This window comes from Hydractinia symbiolongicarpus, chromosome 10 (assembly GCF_029227915.1).
Source record: "Hydractinia symbiolongicarpus strain clone_291-10 chromosome 10, HSymV2.1, whole genome shotgun sequence".
NCBI classification, from domain to species: Eukaryota; Metazoa; Cnidaria; class Hydrozoa; order Anthoathecata; family Hydractiniidae; genus Hydractinia; species Hydractinia symbiolongicarpus.
This window is the reverse complement of record NC_079884.1, coordinates 18037353-18056698: the sequence shown is the minus strand read 5'-3', so window position 1 is coordinate 18056698 and position 19346 is coordinate 18037353. Positions and strand designations below refer to the sequence as shown.

At 34.3% G+C, this 19346-nt stretch overlaps 1 protein-coding gene across 2 annotated transcripts in view; it reads right to left on the bottom strand.

Moving 5' to 3' along the window:
• Positions 1 to 15465, bottom strand: part of LOC130612386 (diphthine methyl ester synthase-like) — a 41409-nt gene extending 25944 nt beyond the window's left edge. The window contains exons 1-4 of one of the 2 annotated variants that reach the window (XM_057433690.1): positions 15442 to 15465; positions 12798 to 12939; positions 11256 to 11316; positions 294 to 357 (exon numbers count right to left, since the gene is read on the bottom strand). In XM_057433690.1, coding sequence (XP_057289673.1) covers positions 294 to 357; positions 11256 to 11316; positions 12798 to 12932 — 260 coding nt within the window. In that variant the 5' untranslated portion in view covers positions 12933 to 12939; positions 15442 to 15465. Of the gene's footprint in view, positions 1 to 293; positions 358 to 11255; positions 11317 to 12797; positions 15277 to 15441 lie in introns of those variants that run through there. The other variant, XM_057433691.1, reaches the window with a different exon arrangement.
• Between the last annotated feature and the right edge of the window lie 3881 nt (positions 15466 to 19346).

Genomic DNA, 19346 nt, shown 5'->3' with positions numbered 1-19346 from the left:
AGGTACTGAAGCAATCCTCGGGTATAAAAAGTGAAATGTGTACCCATAAAAAAGCTAACAAAAAACAATTTAACTACATAGCAAGTGTTGCCTTCAATCTCCACGTCTTTGGTGTTCTTTTGAAGGAGTTTGTATTTGTTGATGTGAATGCATTTTGATATTAACTTAGAAAATTTGTTAAGTAGCCTGTTTTTGTCATGCATTGCAAACAAATTTTGAAATTTTTGTCCCTGTCCAGTCTTCTTAAAAAATATTTCTAGTGCGTTTATTAAAATTGTACTCAGTATACATACCCAAATGGGTCACCAACAACCAAGAATACAACATCATTTTCTTTCGCTTGTGATAGAATTTCATCTACAGTGAAAAACAACAAAAAGGTGAGACAAGAAAATATTATTACAATTATTTCCCCAGGACAGCCTCTTCAGTTCACGCTGGTACTGCCGTCCATGAGGGTTCTGTAAAGAGGATTACAAAAGCTGTGCCAGCAGAGCAATCTCAAGCAAGATATTTACGCATTCTCATGCTGACTGTCAAGCAGAAAGGAATGATACACACCGAAAGTGAAAGCTTCACAACAAGGCTACCAGTATTCTTTACATAAAGCATTTGACACACAACCTGTAATAAGTTTCTACTGAAAAAAACGAGAAAAAACAGCTGAATGAAACCCTTAGAGTTTCAACAGCCTCCCAGATATCTTAAAAAATCTTCACCCATTTTTGAAAAAACACTGACTGGTGCCAGACAATTGTATCAGCCGTTTAAAGATCACCCTTGCTGTTTTAAGGCTTGCTCCAAGTAAAACCTACATATCTTAAAAAAGTAAATACATGACCAACAAGAATCTGGCAGCTAAAGATCGACTTAATCTCTTATAGAAAAGGCAGGATAATGAATAACAGCATCAAAAAGAAATAAAGAAATTAATAAGGAACTTATCATTAGTGTTACAATTTTGGACAAATGTCACGATGTCACAGAAAAAATGCTGACATAAGCAAAAATTTATTGCCATTTTGTTCCTTCCATGACGTACTATAAGTGTACCAAGTTTGATTCAATTTGGACATTTTGATGCATGAGGTGGAATTTTTTTGATCATTTATCAGGTTTTGCGTATTGACGGTCTAGTTATAAGAAAAGAATATAGGTATAAATACTTAAATACCTAAATTTACTGCATTCTTCAATAAAATTCATATATTTGGTGATTGACAGAGTATTGATGCAATATTGAAAAAAAGTTGTTAAATTTCGTTGTTTTAGCTCGCATTAAAGTCTAACAAAAAGCCCTGGGGGCTCTAAGAATTTCCGCTCGCTACCAAAATATTTGATGACAACCTGCTAATTCGTTGTTATCGTGCCAAACATTCGAAGAGGTTTGGTGCTTGAAGCTCTGAAGATAAAACACACAAGTGACATTACATCTTACAACAAACGCAAACAAAACAAAACGTGTCAAAATAAACTCACACTTTAAAAGAAATTGCGAACAAAAATTATAGCCTATCATTCATGGTTGACACGTTTATGGTCTTAAACGGCATTTAGTTGACAAAAAAACAAGATTTTGATGCCACCATCATGTTCAGCATACTTTTTTTATTAACTGTGCCAAATTTTGTCGAAAATAAAGTAGTTTAAATTTTTGGACCAATTTTGGCCTAAAATGACATTTCAGGTGGCAAAAAATCAAAATTTTGATGCCACCATCATGTTCAGCATATTTTTTTGTAATCTGTGCAAAATTTTGTCGAAAATAAAGTAGTTTTAATTTTTGGACAAATTTTGGTCTAAAATGACATTTAAGGGGGCCAAAAAATCGAAATTTTGATGTCACCATCATGTTCAGTATACTTTTTTTGTTAACTGTGCCAAATATTGTGGAAAATAGAGTAGTTTTAATTTTTAAACCAATTTTGGCGTAAAATGACATTTAGGTAACAAAAAATCAGAGGAACGTGACATCCCAGGGTCGATTTTTTCTCAAAAAATGCTCCAAAAGAAAAAACGACGGTTTCAAAGAATTTCCTACGCCTTCGGGCACAGAAATTCAACAATGTTGATTGTATTTTTAAATAAAGAAAATAAAGACATTTACTTCAGCAAGAGCAATTTTTAGATATTTGACGTCACACATACTTGGATTATTTTTATTGTTTTTAACACATCCCCTGTTTTTTCACATGACTAAGTCAGGGAGTTATGTTTCACAAAAAGGCATAAAAATAAAATAAATCATTTGCCATATTCTATAAAAACATTCTATGCAACGTTATATTCTTTATATAGCTGTTATAAATGGACTAAACCATATGACAATTTTTTGTGTCTATACAAACTTTGTTTCTAATTAAATACCTTTAAACAAATTTTACAAAAACAATTTTTATTCTCCATTTCTACAAAATGTACTTAATATTGCATTTTATTTCAGACTTATATATAAAATTCTATTTCCAATGCAAAGATTTATTTCAACTTTCACAGGGAAATTCTACAAAGAAAAAGATCTTTTATATGCAATGATTTTGACAATCTATTTTACACATTCCATTCAAAGTTCTATTTACAATGCAATTCCCTGGAAGACTAACAACTCAATTAACATCAGACATGTTATCTTAAAGGATATGATATATATTTGGATATCAGACTAACAAATAAAACAGCAAAACGTTAGCATACAGTATTTTGCTAAAATATCAAAAAACTGTTTTGGTTGTAACAATTTTATTATGATATTAATAAACTGAATGTTATACAAATCGAATAAACGTATAAATTATAAAAATTATAATGAAAGGCAGTGGTCAGCAGATCTCATCTTTGCTCTGATTAATTATTCCTGTATATTTTTATGCTTGGTGAAAGTCAAGAATGGTTTGGTTGGAAAAACGAGTCGCAGAGCAGGGTCGCTCTCAATTATAAACCAATACTTGTGTAGTATTCGTTTAAGCGTTGTAAATTTTTCGTGGTAAGGTAAAATAAAAGGTAGAATGTGTTTGTCTTTGTTTTGCTCTCTGTCAGTATCACCACTATTGTCAGCGGTTCTGAAATGTATTCGTTTTTTATTAAACTTGTGCATGGAGTTAGAAATTACGTCTGATTGCTTTAATTTGGCGATTTTCTCGAATATTTCATTAACAAGCCGACCTTTGTATCCTCTGGTCAGCAAAATACTTTTAAGTTCATCGAGCTCACATTTTAAAATGCTATCTTGACTTGTTATCATGCGATAGCGGAGTGCTTGCGAATAAATTATACCCCTTTTGGTATGGTGAGGGTGATACAACGTAAAATGTAATAGTGCTCTGCTGTCAGTTGGTTTTATAAATAATTTGGTTTTGAGTTTTCTCGAGTGTTTATCTATTTAGATAGTCGTATCCAAAAAACTAATTTCCTCTGTTGCCTATAAACATATTTCCTGCATCACTATTAGTGCATTTTTGTCTGCCTATAGAATGAAATGGGTGTCCAATATAAAGCTGTGGTGCAACGTTTTTGAACAGACAAAAAACAGTCATTATTGTAGAGATGAGGTATAACTACTTAGCAAAAGAAATAAAGGGGGGGCTCATTTTATCTCATGAAAAGTATATTTCAAAAAAAAAATTCATTGCAATTTACAGACCAAACTTGAAAAACGACCAAACTAATGAAACTTGAGCACAAAGTTGCAATCATCTCTTGAATTGGTAATAACCCATACCTTTATAGCAACACGTAAAACTCACACTACCCGTTTTAAAAATATACAACAGTTTATAGCGGTCCTTATATATCTATACACTATATTTACCAACACATGACTTTTACTCAATTTCTTCTAATAGAGCAGCTGTTGTAGCAAGACCTAATCTGTAGCAGGCAACACATCATGAATTAAAATGATCCTTTGGGTTTGCTAGTTAAGTAAAAATAACAACAACAATGGTGAGTTGAGAGAAAATAAAGAAAATTAGGGGTTACTTCTTTCACAGCAGAGATTTAAATCTCTATGCTCCAACTGCTCCAGGTGCCCCAGTGACCAAAGAAACAGCACTGTGCTCTAATATTTTATGTAGTTTAAAAATATAGCTTATATTCTTTGGCTTAATTTTTGCATAATTACAAAAACATAGCAGACGGCTCTTTTTTTGTAAACAAATATGGCTGCCTCAAAAGCAAAAGTGAAGAGAACGAAGAAGATAAACAAATGAATAGGACATAACTGACATAATTTTACCATTGGTTGCTGATAAGTCCTACTAACCGTATCGATGCTGTTGGGATACCAGGATACTTTGTGACAGTGATACCCTTTAAAAGCCATTTTATGTTGAGGAAAACATCAGTGGAATAATTGTGCTTGAAGATTGGAAATTTCAATATGGTGAAAGATCAATGGTCAAGTTGCACAAACAAGTGGGGTATTTTTTTTTTGAGGCATAGTGCTCAAGGGAACCACTTTGTAGTATCTGATCGCTTCAATATTACCGAGGCAACAGTACTGAGAATTATTTGTCGAGTATCAAAGGCAATCATGCATTATTTAGTTCTAGTTAATATTGTTTGGCCTTCTGGAAGGTCTATAATTGAAGTAGCAAATGGCTTAAAACTTCTTAAAGGCAATTAATTAAATTAGTGTGATAGATGGTATGCACACTGAAGTATCAAAAAAGAAGAGTTTGACTTTTTTATTGAGTTTGATGAAGTTAAAGGGAATATAGTATGTTTTATAATATTTGCATATAAAAACTTCATATAGCACAAAACAATAATTCAGCATTAATATATCTTAAAAAGTAATTCTTATGCACAATATTCTTCTTCAAAGCTTAACCTTCGCCACCAGAGCGGCCTTCTTCAACCGCCATGATAGTTTCTGATAAAAACACGATCAAGTGCGATATAGCATAACCGATTTACTGTGACGTAAGCAATTTTATATAAAATACAGAAGCCTTCTTTCACACACCGCATGCGATGTTTGTTCGTTTTGTTCTTAAACCTATTACTAATTTATAATAGAAACTTAAGATTTATTTTATACAATTTAACCCCCGTCGCTATATTTTAAAAACATGTGCTCAAATTTTTTTTTCAATATTTCTTAAAATGGCGTGGTGTGCTGCTGTAGGTTGTACTAACTATTATGGCAATAATCCAGAGAAAGTTCATTTAAATTGCCGTCAAATGAAGATACACGAGTGGATAGATGCTTTGCGGAGAAAAAATTTACCTAAAAAGGTCTTTGTTTGTTTAAAACATCTTGAAGAAAAATGCTTTGATCCAAGTTAAGAAATGCAACACCAGATATTCCCGTGAAAAATCCCGAAAATGCTGTTAAAAATGCAATCCCAACAATATTTTGTTTTCGAGAACAACCAAAGGAAAGAAAGGCCTCAGTTCGAAGGGCCCAATGCAGAGAAAGAGAAGAGTTAATTTATAGATATTTGTTAATAGGAGTCACATGTCGAGCATATACTTCATGTTATCTGAAATTTTAGGTCATAGAAACTGCCGTAGTGATGGAAGAGCATAAAAAAGAAGTGGAAGCTAGCAACACATGTGGAACACAAACTGATTCTGCTATTGTCGTTAGTAAAGCAAAAGTTGTCTTGCGATCCATTGGTGCACAGACTTCTCCAATTAGTGTCAGAAATATGGGGTATCAAGTTAATATGCGACCTCGACAGAGAAGTCAATGTGTACAAGTAACGCCAGATACAACAAACATTCACTGTCAAACACGTCTTGACGGTAATTTAAATTTATTCCTTATAATTTTATTTAGAATCAATCATATCGTTATTAAATTTTATTTCTTTTTTCCTAGACCAAGGTGACTGGAACAAAGACGACGATGTTGATGACGATGAAAATGTTGATGATGATGAAACTGATGATGATAATTACGAGTTTGATTGTGACGACGATAACATTGTCCTCAAACTTAATAGTACCACCATTGAAAAAATGAGAGACCTGACTCCAGAATTCTTCACCAACATAGCTGTGAGAACACTTAACATAGCTGTGAGAATACTGATCCTACGTACAAGCCAGACGTTGAAGAAGATTACGAAAAGATTCATCTAGTAATTCTCGTGCAAAAGAAAGAGCGAACTTTCTTGGTCATCCTCATAATCAGAATCACTATCCAGATTGTTTTCATGTATGTACATGTCTCTTTCAAGACTATTTTCCAAACGAACTTCATTTTGGAATGAGTTACACGCTAGGAGGGGATCAATATCATTAAAAGGATCAATGTTGGCCAACTCTCCTAACCCTTTCTTTACAGCAGCTGATGATAAATATAAATATAAAATGTGGAAATCAACTGAGAACGAAACTTTGATTTGCTTGCATGAAACTGGAAATGAGTATGATCCTTTTATTATTAAAACATGCCAGGTTGATAATTTAAGGAAAATAGTTGGACAAAGAGAGTTCTCACGTGCTACAAAATTCCTACTCGATTGAGGTGGAACCGTTAATACAAAACTGATTGCGACGCATTATAGAAAATCGCCTTTATTACAAGGAGGACTTGAAATTCCTTGCATGGTGACTGTGTCTATGCCAGGCACTGTGAGGAACCATATAGTAATGGATCGATATAGAAAAATCGTCACTGTACTTTATTGCGAGCCGAAGAATGAAGTTATAATCGGGAGTTTTTTGTAGAGAGCTGATGTTGTTGAGGCTGCTATAGCTGTACCACCAATAAAAATCAAAAGAAAACACAAATCAAGGAAAAACCAGCTCCACGATGTAAAGATATTAGAACCCTTTTTAATAGAAGCAATGTGTTTTCAATGCATCAACCTCACAAATTTTAGTCTCAAATCACAAATTTTAGACTTTAACATATATACCGTAAAGTTCCGAGTGTATTTCAAAATTCACATGGAAACACAAAACATAGTTCATAATTGCGGGGTAGGTTTATTTACTGAATTTTACGGTATCTAAAATTAAAAAAATTAAAGAAAAAAAGGGAATTTAATTTCGCAGATGAATGTGTTTTCGAAATTTTGCAGGAATTTAATTTCGCGGATGAGGCACATTTGGATTTTTTGCGGTTTTGACCAAAAACCGCCAAATCCAAATCCGCGAAAAATTAATTCCCTTAAGGTAAATTTTATGTACCTGACAAGTACCTGAACTTTCCGAATGAATTTGGAAGTTTTATTTAAACCATGCAGATATATAAATATTTTTTTAATTTGAAAACGAAGCATATTTTTTCCTATTTGCTGAAAAATAAACAATAAATTTATGAAAACGACAGTATAGTCATGCATACTATTTCGGACATGTAGAAAAGGAAGTTAAGATTGAGAGAGTCGCTATACCAGTAGACGCTCGATCATCGTGTTTGGGGTTCACGATTTAAAACATCCCCCACTTTTCTACTGCAAAATGAATGTGCAACAAAGATTAACCTTAATGCACGTATCGCACGCGTTTTTCAAAATGGTGAATGAACTTTTGCATGATGGGTGGAAAATAATCACACCAAATATCTTTTCAGTTTCAGGTTGAGCGTTCGTGCAGGAATTTCAATTAAAAGACCAATCAATTCTTAAGAAAAACGTTTACAATTATCCCAAAATGTTAATATTTACGCCAGCGATAGAATGCTCGGGTAACAAGCATTTACGTGAGCACTATGCGCACGCGAGCAATTACTCGCGACTCATGGCAAGACCTGATACATGGCAAATGGATAGATTTGATCACAGGAGATAGAGAAGCATGAATGATTCAGCTGTGTGTGTGAGGGCATTCAAAACCACATTCAACAAACTAAACAAATCCACTGTTGGAGGACTTCAGAAGAGGTATGAGCAGAAACTTTTGGCGCTTAAATGAAAGAAGTTTGTACTATTACGCCAAACAAAAACACCCACCCCCTTCCCCTTGGAATACTTAATGAAATGGTTCAATGATACATTAGAGCCGTGTTAAATCTTGGTGTTGTAATAAGAAGACTTGTAGCTGTTTCTACAGTAAGTTTTAATGCAACGCTATCTAAAATTAGCTTTACAAATAAATATCAATGAATTTTCTTAGGTGCAAAGTTCATTCAAAAAATGAAGTTAATTTTAAACTTTGATTAAACGCCTTAAGTTTGCCCCAGGTGCAAGTACCAAAGTAGTACTACTTTGAGTAAAACAATAAATAAGTTACCATTAAATGGAGTGACGAAAAAACACACTATAACAGCAATGGTTACAATCACATTTGATGGCCAGTTCCCTGGAATGCAGTTGACATATACAGAGAGAAAACAACCCAAAGCTTGTTTAGATATGATTTTCTAAGAAACTTTTTACTCAGTGTCAACAAAAGGCATTACATCAAAGAAGAGGAGTCGATGAAGCTCATCAAGAACATACTAATACCATGCATAAATAGCGAACATAAAAGATAAAAGATTGGATTCACCAAATCAAGGAGCCAATATGACGTCAATTTTCCAACCACTTAATCTTACAGAGAAAAGAGGTAAAAATGATGGTGGACTTTGGAGGCTAAAAAGTTGGTTAACAAGTTCAACAACAAAAGGTCCAACAGTAAACTATAATTAAAGCAATGACAAATCCAATTTATGTTTTAACAACAAACTTTTACACATACACATATGCAAAACATTCACGGTTAAATTGAATTTATAATAGCCATGACCTGAAAGTACATTGCAAAAATATCAGATCTTGCTAACAAAATAAATTAATTTAAAAGAACAAACTATTTTAACTAATTTGATGTACCTGAATCTAAATTTTTGATCCAAAAATCCACTGGACCACTCCTTTAACTTTCTAATTATTCCTTCAAGCAAATTATGTCCACTTAGGGGCTATTTCTTTCGCACACAAGAATCGGTTCTGAATGCTCCTTATTTGCCTTCTGCGCAACCCCGTTTTTATAGTTTTCATTATCATTTTAATCCTTTATATATTTGTAATCGTATGTAGTATGCAAGGATGGGAAATCTAAATTTTTATAAAAGAATCAGCGGGGATGTAAACAAACTCATTCTGAATTAAGGATACGGTAACCCCGAGACACATACTCAGTATATTTAAAATATCTCCTCTGCTTGCTATATTAACCCTAGCAAATATACATATATTCTGAAAGCCGAATAAATTATCTCTAGAATGATGATAAAATATTTTCATAAAAAAAATCCAAAAAGTAAAAAAAAATTATATACAAAAATTTACCCTTTTTGTCGAACACTCCCGTCAGTAAAATTTTTGTTTGTTGAAAAAAATATCATTGCAAAGCTCTTATTCAGCTCTAAAAAACTTTGCTTTGTGTTACACTAGCTGTTTTATGACTGATTTATCTATTTTTAAGCATGATAGATCAATAACTCGATACTTCCTCACTTTCTGCGTTAGAAAAAGCAAAGTTTTGTGGCCAAAGATATAATTGTCGCAACAAATTTGGCAACAAATTTGTTTTCGTACAATTTTGACAAGATGGAGGGGAGTGTTCGACAAAAATATATACCGTTACGACTGAAAATTTTATTTCAAGAAAAAGGAAATCAAAGACCTTTGCTTTTACCTGCAAGAATCATGGTTACACCCACTTAAATGTTATGAATAATTAATAACTCATGAATATTTTATTTGAAATAAAGGTAAAGTGTTTTTGCAGAACTTTTGCTCTAGTTATTGTTAAACAGACAACAGGATAACATAACATAACAGGATAAAAAGGAAAAAATAAATAAATAAATTAAAAAGGTATAGATGATAAATAATAATATTTGTATAGATTATTAAAGTGTAAATGTTTCCTATGTTATATGTATAGATGCAATTTTTTATTCATTCTGCATAACTCTCTTTAATTGTTATACAGATTAAATATATTTAAGGAATTTTAAACTTTGAGCACACTATTGAAAACACTAAAAGATAAAGAAGATTTTTCTTCATTTTATCCCTGTTAAGGTATGGTAAATAATTACTTTTTTTAATTTTTTTTTTTAAGGAACATTTCACTTCAAAAATTGCTCTTTCCAATGAACTAATTTTTATTCCAAAATGTTTCATCAAAATTGAAGGATTTAGCGTTACAAAATGTTCCACTCCATATGTCTTTGTTCTGGCGATCAAACATTTCTGTGCACGAAGTGAGTTATGACTCACCTTTACTAAAAATAATCTGACATTCAGCATTGAAAATTTTCTGTTTAGGCAATATTTATGCATAAAGTGTGAGATATAAGGGAGTCAAAAAGCACTGGAGAAAAAGTTAAATTATATAATATAGCTGTTTTTTTCTGCAGTGTTTTATTTGCTTTTGGCATTTTTATACTCTTATTGTAACAAAATTTTTCAGAAAACAAAAATGAAAGTTGAACAGAATCATTTTCTCGATTACATTTCCTGTTTTTAAAAATTCATAAACATATTTCACCCTAAAAACCCCAATCATATTAGAAAAAAATGCTTTGAGAATTACAGATTTTTTACGGCATATTTTCAAAACAATTAAAGTTGAGAAAAAAATGAGACACATGATTTTAATTCAGACTATGCTGAAGATGTGCACATTTTTTTTTTTGTAAACTGGTATACTTTTGATCCCTTCACAGTTGACCACACCCACCTTTTTTCATAATATTGTAGAACAAACTTTTGTTAACAAGTACATAAATACTTTTATGTTTTTTTAAAAGGAAATTTGAAAGGAAATGCTTTATACAGAAGAGGTGTAATTTACCATACCGCTACCTTAACAATAAATATTTTTGATTCTTTTTTTAAAAATATCAGGAAAATATGCGACCCTGAAGGAGGTTACTGTATCCTTAACCAACGCATTCTGAATTAACGAAGTGAGGGAATGCTAAACTGTGCCTCTTGCAATTGTCTAAGAGTAATTTTTATCATGTTTTAATATGTCCTGCATGAGAGAATGATGTTTCACCATTATAAATATAATTTTCGAGTTTTAGACAAAGTTATAACTTGGAACAAAATAAATATTAGCAACGTGTATTCAAATTTATGATGAAATTTTTCTTGTGTTATTTTGTTATCAAAACATCTTAAAAGACAACAGGTGCTTTGTTAATTTGCTAAATTTAAAACTTCAAATGATTATGTGCAATAGGGTGTATTGATTGATAGTTGTGAGATGATACAGTTAGCTACGTAAAGAGTGTCGCGGGTGCCCTTGCATATTCTGGAAAACTAGTAATGTAAAACTTGCAATCAAACACATACCAGCTTCTTCTTCTACCAGAGTACGATCTGCTAAAACAACTTCTCTTCCATAAAAAGTTTCCTAAGAATATTGAAAACATTTAGTTTAAAACCAGAAAAGAAAATTTGTTTGTTAGTGTATTTATTCACAAAATGTTACCACATTGCTTTTAAAACTCCTATACCTGTATATATTACGACTGCTTGTTAGGTATTATGATAGCATACATGTTTTATCATAAGAAACATTTTTTGGGTTCAACCTGAATGTTTCTTAAATCTGAAAGAGTTTTTCTGGAAAATTAAAGAGCTCCACCTATATATACCTTTAAAATGCTTTTTAGCAAGAGTTGTGTCAATTTTTAAATTAACTTTTTTTAAACTTTCTCTGTGTTTTATTAGTCAGTAGGCAAAAGTATGTAACCAACCTTGTAGTTCTCATTGAAAAAACATGTACTTAGTATTTAAAAAAGAAATACTACAATGTAATACGATAATGCTCAATTAAGCAACAAGACAATTATTATAAATCCCTCCTCCGTCCAAAGGGTGTGCTTATTCAAGGTAGTTAAAAGGAGGAGCCATTTTTTAAGAAGGACACTTTAACAGTGGTGCTTAATAAAATATTTTCTCTGTGAGGAACAAACATGACTAACATTGACTTTTGTCGATACAGGCACATACACTTTTAAAAGAAAAGCTTATTTAATATAAACACTGAATAAATACTAAAACTAAATACTGAAACATTTGACATTGCATTTACTTGAAAATGGGCATTGCTTCTTAGGAAACGTTGTACAATATAAATACGTCATACACATTTTAAATTTCCGATCGTTGACACAACCAACAACTAATTTTGTTGGTTCTGCTATTAATTTATATATAATATAGTTTCAATTATGCTTGCTGAACATTAAATAAGTCCCCCTTCAAAAGCCATCTTACTTAAATAAACATTCCCTTTTCTATGCAATTAGATGGCAGGGAGATTATCTGGGAGCTTATTTAAAACATTTTCATAAAAGGGGGTGCCTAATCATGAGGTGGTGCCAAATCGAACCTTCACAGTGAATTATCTGTCGATTCTCTTCAAAAAATAAAATAAAATGTATACTGTACATAACCAAATAAAAAACCAGTGCTCAAGTAAGAGTCCCATCTAATTTAGCACCCATTCTTGAAACAAAAGTTTCTCAGAAGTGTCCAAAAAACCACCAAGTTTTAAAACAAATAAAGGTGCTTATTCCTAAACTTACTAGAATGCAAAAAAATTGCTTTTAATTGTTTAATAGAGCAACTGATAAATCTAGTTGAATAGTTTTTACTTTATTTTTATATTTTCTAAAAAACTGTAAATTTGAACACATTGTGAAAAAAGAGCAGCCTTCTATTAAATTTTCAGATGTTGCTGTTTTTAGCATTAAAAGAACAGCCACAAAAGTGAAAGGTATAATACATAAGGCCAAGTGCAGAGTAGCAGTAATACTTATAAAAAAACATGTGTATGTCATGGATTATTTAATTAAACAAAAACAAATAGGATAAGAAACACCTCACCAGTTCCTCTTTTCCACCCTTTAAGATTGATGTATATGCCTCTAAAAATACTTTGTGAGCTTTCTTGACAATCTCAAGACCTTTTACTGTTATATCTTTTGAATCACCAAGTCCAAGTCCAACAAGATAAAGCATACTTTGTCTTTTTATAAAGGCATCAATAAATTTCACATATTAATTGTTGCATAACAGCAGGATGTCAGAAAAAACAATCAATGAATTATACACTTCCTTACTTTTTATCAATTTCATAAAACACACAGTAGGCCTTCAATACATTCATCAGCAGTGGTAATATTTTAGCATAATTATATATACGATACAAGTATGTAAAAGGTTTAAAACCAAATGACAAAAATTAGTTTACTTTTACTCACTGGTATATATATAACCCACCCACCATTGTTCTTATCATATGAACTGAAGATAGAAGGTTACACTTAACATATTTTTTGGCAGTTGGTACTTGAGCTACGTCTGTGCATCATATGTGTTAGTAGAAAGTAGGTCACAAGAAGAACATCTAACTTTTCCTCATGGCATGCTTAAAGACATAGTATCCTGTCTTGTCTACTTATGTGCTAGGGAGATAGCACTGAATCAATAGTGCAGTCAAGCAATCATAGGTCCCACTCAACCAGTCATATTTGCAGCACTTGAGAAGCTAATGCGCATGTTTAGTTACAAAAGCCTTTATTAATACAACTATATATTGTTTCAATCAGAAACAATTTAGAGCATTAATAAACTTGGTTGTTCATAAGAAATTAATGTAATTAAATAAAATTAGCTAGTTAGTGAGTAGCGTTGTCCAAGCAGTTCTAATTATATAACTTGAAATTTTTAAGACCAAACGACCTAAAATTTAGACCATTAGTGTCGGAGGATTAAAATCAACCTCTCAAGTATCTTCTTCAACCGCTCCAGAACATTTGACATACGTCAAGAACAACTGATATTTTCTTCTCTGGCAACTTTTATCCAGATTTTATTAAAGCTGTTTTCTGCAGTTTTAGTGTGGATACCTTAAGTCTACACATAAGCATATCACACATATATATTGAATAAAAGAAATCAACCAAATAGTTTAAAGAATTATCAATTCTTAGAAATAAAAACTTCGAATTTGACTTGCCCAGCAAGGAAAGAAACGAAAGGTTGTAGGGTCAGCTCTTTTAGTGGAAACATTAGTGCAGAACAGGTACGTAAAACTTGTTATTTTCTATCCGATCCTTTCATAGTTGCACTTGGTATTTATTGTTCCTGGCTTCCGTTTTAAATGTATGTCTTCTCAAAAGTCAGCAGTTTTGCCCCAAACAAACACTGTTTTACAAGAGAATTCAATTATTAAGAAGTGAGAGGATGTTTTAGCTTAACTTGGTGCAAACGGCCCTTGTACCAATGTAAGAAATTGTCCAAGACTTTATGATTCCTGAAAACATTGAATCTATTGAAACTAATGATTATCTTTTCATGCGACATGCTCGGAATCAAACAAACCCCTCAAAAATCGATTTTTTTTATTACCTATTTATACTTAAGAAACGAAGATCTTTTCAATTGTAAAACTATTTATTTATTATTCGAAAAGGAATATTGACTTTATCCACATATATAACTAACTTTTTTTCTGATCCGTCTTTCACACCTCAAATTGTATAAGAGTTAAGAGTGAATGTTTTTAACACTATCATCCTCTTGAGTATAACTTTTAAAAATAAATTATATTTCCTTTCTGAAAAGAAATGACCATCTAAAAAAAACACTTTTAGTTCTAAAAATGTATGGCAACCTGTTGTTTCTGCAAGTCACAGAAAAATGTTACAAGACTTAGAAAGTTCTATTTTTATGGTATTTAATTGTCTTGGTTACTCAGTAAAAACACACTTATTAATCGAGAATATTGTATTATGGCACATTTTTTGGTATACAACATCATACGCATGGAACGCAATTTGTAAATTTGGGGAATGGATCGGGATGCCGGGTAAGAAAATAATTAAGTAAGGCAGGACAGATAACACATGCTGCTAGTAATCATAACAAGGTAATAACACCAAAATGCTTGCCCACGGCAAAGAGGGTAATTTCCTAAGAGTTTACACGTTTTGGTTGCCCCTGACAAGTTTATGTCCTCATGGATCATAATAATTGTGAATGGTTTCCAAGGCATGACCCAGATCTCTTCATGCATGAATTACATACTCATATCCTCTATTCACGAGGTACATTTCACAACTAATTATACATTTACCTATCACCTGCTAGTAATCATAACAAGGTAATAACACCAAAATGCTTGCCCACGGCAAAGAGGGTAATTTCCTAATAGTTTGCACGTTTTGGTTGCCCCTCACAAGTTTATGTCCTCATGGATCATAATATTGTGAATGGTTTCCAAGGCATGACCCAGATCTCTTCATGCATGAATTACATACTCATATCCTCTATTCACGAGGTACATTTCACAACTAATTATACATTTACCTATCACTTGTAATTAATGATTAATTATTTAGTTTATTAATTATATACTTTATTATAATTATATACTTTATATACTTTATTCTCATGCATGAAGGGTGAAGGGTCTCCTTAAGAGACAAGAGAACACAATGAAAGTGGAGCTCTCTAGGACACTCACCGTTTTTCACTCAAAACCCTAATTTCAAGGGTCTAGCGCAGCACTGTTTCCTCGCTATATTGATCCTCTGCGCAAAGGGTCAATACCGCGGACAATTACCGCTGTGCTGCAGCACTCTCGTACGAACGCAATATTGTGACCCTGGTTGGGGTCACAACATAATAAAGAGAAATGAGTTGGTTCAAGAATGCAATCATGGAACTTCCAGCTGAAAATGGTCACATCGAGATTGTTAAACTGTGCAAAGAATGGGGTGCGACAGACTTTAATTGGGCTCTACGAAATGCAGCTGAAAACGGTCACATCGAGATTGTTAAACTGTGCAAAGAATGGGGTGCGACAGACTTTAATTGGGCTCTACGAAATGCAGCTGAAAACGGTCACATCGAGATTGTTAAAACTGTGCAAAGAATGGGGTGCGACAGAATTTGATTTGCCGATGGCACTTGCAGCTAAAAATGGTCACATCGAGATTGTTAAGCTTTGCAAAGAGTGGGGTGCGACATACTTTAATTGGGCTCTACGAAATGCAGCTGAAAATGGTCACATCGAGATTGTTAAACTGTTCAAAGAATTGGGTGCGACAGACTTTAATGGGGCCATTCTTAATGCAGCTGAAAATGGTCACATCAAGATTGTTAAACTGTGCAAAGAATGGGGTGCGACAGACTTTAATTGGGCCATGGGACTTGCAGCTGAAAATGGTCAGATAGAGATTGTTAAACTGTTCAAAGAGTGGGGTGCGACAGACTTTAATTGGGCTCTACGAAATGCAGCTGAAATGGTCACATCGAGATTGTTAAGCTTTGCAAAGAGTGGGGTGCGACAGACTTTAATTGGGCTCTACGAAATGCAGCTGAAAATGGTCACATCGAGATTGTTAAGCTTTGCAAAGAGTGGGGTGCGACATACTTTAATGAGGCCATGAGACTTGCAGCTGAAAATGGTCACATCGAGATTGTTAAGCTTTGCAAAGAGTGGGGTGCGACAGACTTTAATTGGGCCATGGGACTTGCAGTTTTCAATGGTCACATCGAGATTGTTAAGCTTTGCAAAGGGTGGGGTGCGACATACTTTAATTGGGCCATGAACCTTGCAGCTGAAAATGGTCACATCGAGATTGTTGTATTGCTGCGTGGTTTTGATGTCATTTATGATGAATTGGTGCGGCATCATCACAAGCGTAATTTTTATGTAAAAATATGGAATGAGGTAATGCCAGTGGCGTGGCATCCGGATCGATATTGGAATTGGTGTTTAGATAAGGAAGAAAAGCGCGAGATCTCTAAATTATGGAAGTAATGTCCAGTATTTTGATCCTGGTTGAGGTTTAAAAAATCTATAATAAAGAGATGCCTTTCCTATCTGCAGAACAATTTGATGCCTTGAAATCAGAACACGAGAGCATTATGAAGTGGCGTGATGTTCTCACTGGAATCATAAAAATTGAGTATGTTGAAGAGATCAAGACCAAAAAAGGTGATGCAACTGTCATCACATTGATCGATTGCGATGGTGAACGATTTCGAGCATGGGCAACGAGTGTACTGAGAGAAGCTTTGATAGGTCGAACAGGTCAGATGTTCATCAAATCACTGGGAAAGAAACAGTCTACGAAGAATCCTGGTCAATTTTACTATGATTACGACCTTGTGGAAGTGGAAGACTAAAAAGACAAAAAAAGTAATCTTTTGTGACTAGAGACAGTCACAAAAATAACGAAAGCCTGGCGCTGTTCACATAAACAAATGGACAAACTGCGACAAGAAGCTAAAGCCTTAGGTCTCAAAGGGTACTCTACGTTGAAGCGAATAGACCTTGTTGAAGCCATATGCAAAGTCAAGTATAAGGATGCGTCGACACAAACGGACGGACCGTACTGCGAGCCTTGTGCTAAAATTGCATGGGAGAAAAATCTTGAACAATATTTGAGGGATCTCGCTCAGCGACGTGTCGTACATGATGGCGACTTGCTCATAGATCAAGATACAGGAGAAGTGATCGTCTAGTATGTTGACCAACATATTAGACTCTGTAGGCGGGTGGGGACTCTAAGTAGCGCTGACATACTGCGCAGATTGCAGTTTTTTAAAAATTTCATCTTTAGCTTCTTGCCTGCCTTGTGCTAGCAACTCTGCGCGTTCATTATCGTTGATGGATTTCACAGCTTTTTTCGTTCGTTGTCGGATCTGCTCCTTGAGTACCATGTAGCGCTGTTTTTCCTGCATGATCCATGTAAACTCATCGTCTGAAATTATACCATCTTGGATCGCTCTGGAAATCTTATCGTATACAGTGTCTAGTTTTGATTCAGCTAGGAGTTTGATGGATTCGTGCTTGTGCACCTTATACTGTATCCTTTTGGAAGCATTCTTCAAACCTACTTGGCCTATGCCAACTGCAAGAGCCGCGGCTTCAAGACCAATTGCTATAGGGGCTCCGAATCCGGTTGCAAGCGTGGCAATACCTGCTGCGGAGGTGATAACAGTAACAGCAATCATGCCATGATCAGCATAGCGAAACCCCATCCCCCAAAGCTTGAACTTTTTGTAGAGTTTTTCTCTCTCTTTGATCTCAGACCGCAGGTACTGCTCAATTTCTTCGATCTTTTTTAGTCTGTAGACCTGACTTTCGTGTATACTATCGTGCTCAGGCGCACTTGGCGGCAAAGTTGGGTAAAGCTTCATATCTACCATTTATTCTATGAGTAAATGCATCGTAATTCCGACGAACGAAACATTTTTTTCATGATGATGCTCGTCCGTCAGCATGAACTCCAGTCTGTCTGTTGAGCCTTTCAAAGGAAGGTAGATTGGAGTGTCAAAATTCCATGTAAGCATGTCTCCCCATGCGTTTAACTCTTTGGTGGGAAGCAAAGCAAGAATTTTTGATTTCTTCCCATCCAGTAGGCAATCGTCTTCATCCAGTTGGGGGCAAACGAGTCTCAATCTTTGGTATACGTCAGTTTTGTAGTAGCTGTCATGGTCGCCCTCTGTAAACATTGCTTCGGTATGAAGATTATAACCCATAAGGTCCAGTAGTGATTTATCGACTATCGCAATGTACCCCTTGTTAACCCTAACCCTGTACGCTCCATTCCTGAGTACGAAGAGCTTGATCCTGTTCCCTGCTTGATTGTTGACTATTGCAGCGAGATCCTCGATCCTATATAGACCCTTCTCGATCGTGATGAGGGTTTCAAAAACTCCAACATTAAAGTTCCCATCATCGGTCGATCCGGGCAACGCTTTATGAATCTTGATATCATTCTTTTTTTTGAAAAGATTCAGCCATACGGGCCTGATACTTATCGATTTCAGAGCAATTATCGTGTCCTGCCCTAGGTAATCGTCAAAAATCGTAGGCTTCTCTATATCCGTGACATACAGCTGTCTCATGTTTATTCTTAAAGAAACATGAACATTTATAGCTATAACCACAAGGCAAAATACAAGTCCAATAGAGGTGAATGGCCTCTCGGTGTAATTAATCTAGAACATCAAGACCTCTACGTTTCTACAGAATCGCACATTCCCGTGACCTTCTCGATGTTCACGAAATACCCAATAAAAGTCCCCACTAACCTATTGAACGACCCCGTAAGTGTAAATTGGACCGGTCAAGCCCTTGGCTACGGGAATATACAAGTTAATTTCGCTTGTCATTGCGCTAGCACCGCCCTGGGTTTATCCGCCAAACACTTGAATGGCTCCGTGCCTCTCATCAACAGTAGCTTTAAATTCCACGTCTATTACCACATGCGGCGTATCCTAGCGAGAATGAAGGTACCCATGCCATATGATGACGGCTTTTCTCGAAACGAGAACCCCTACTCTACATCTGGATATGCCCAGATTTGTCGTGAATATGGTGCCGACCCCAATGCCCAATACAAGTTTAAGGCT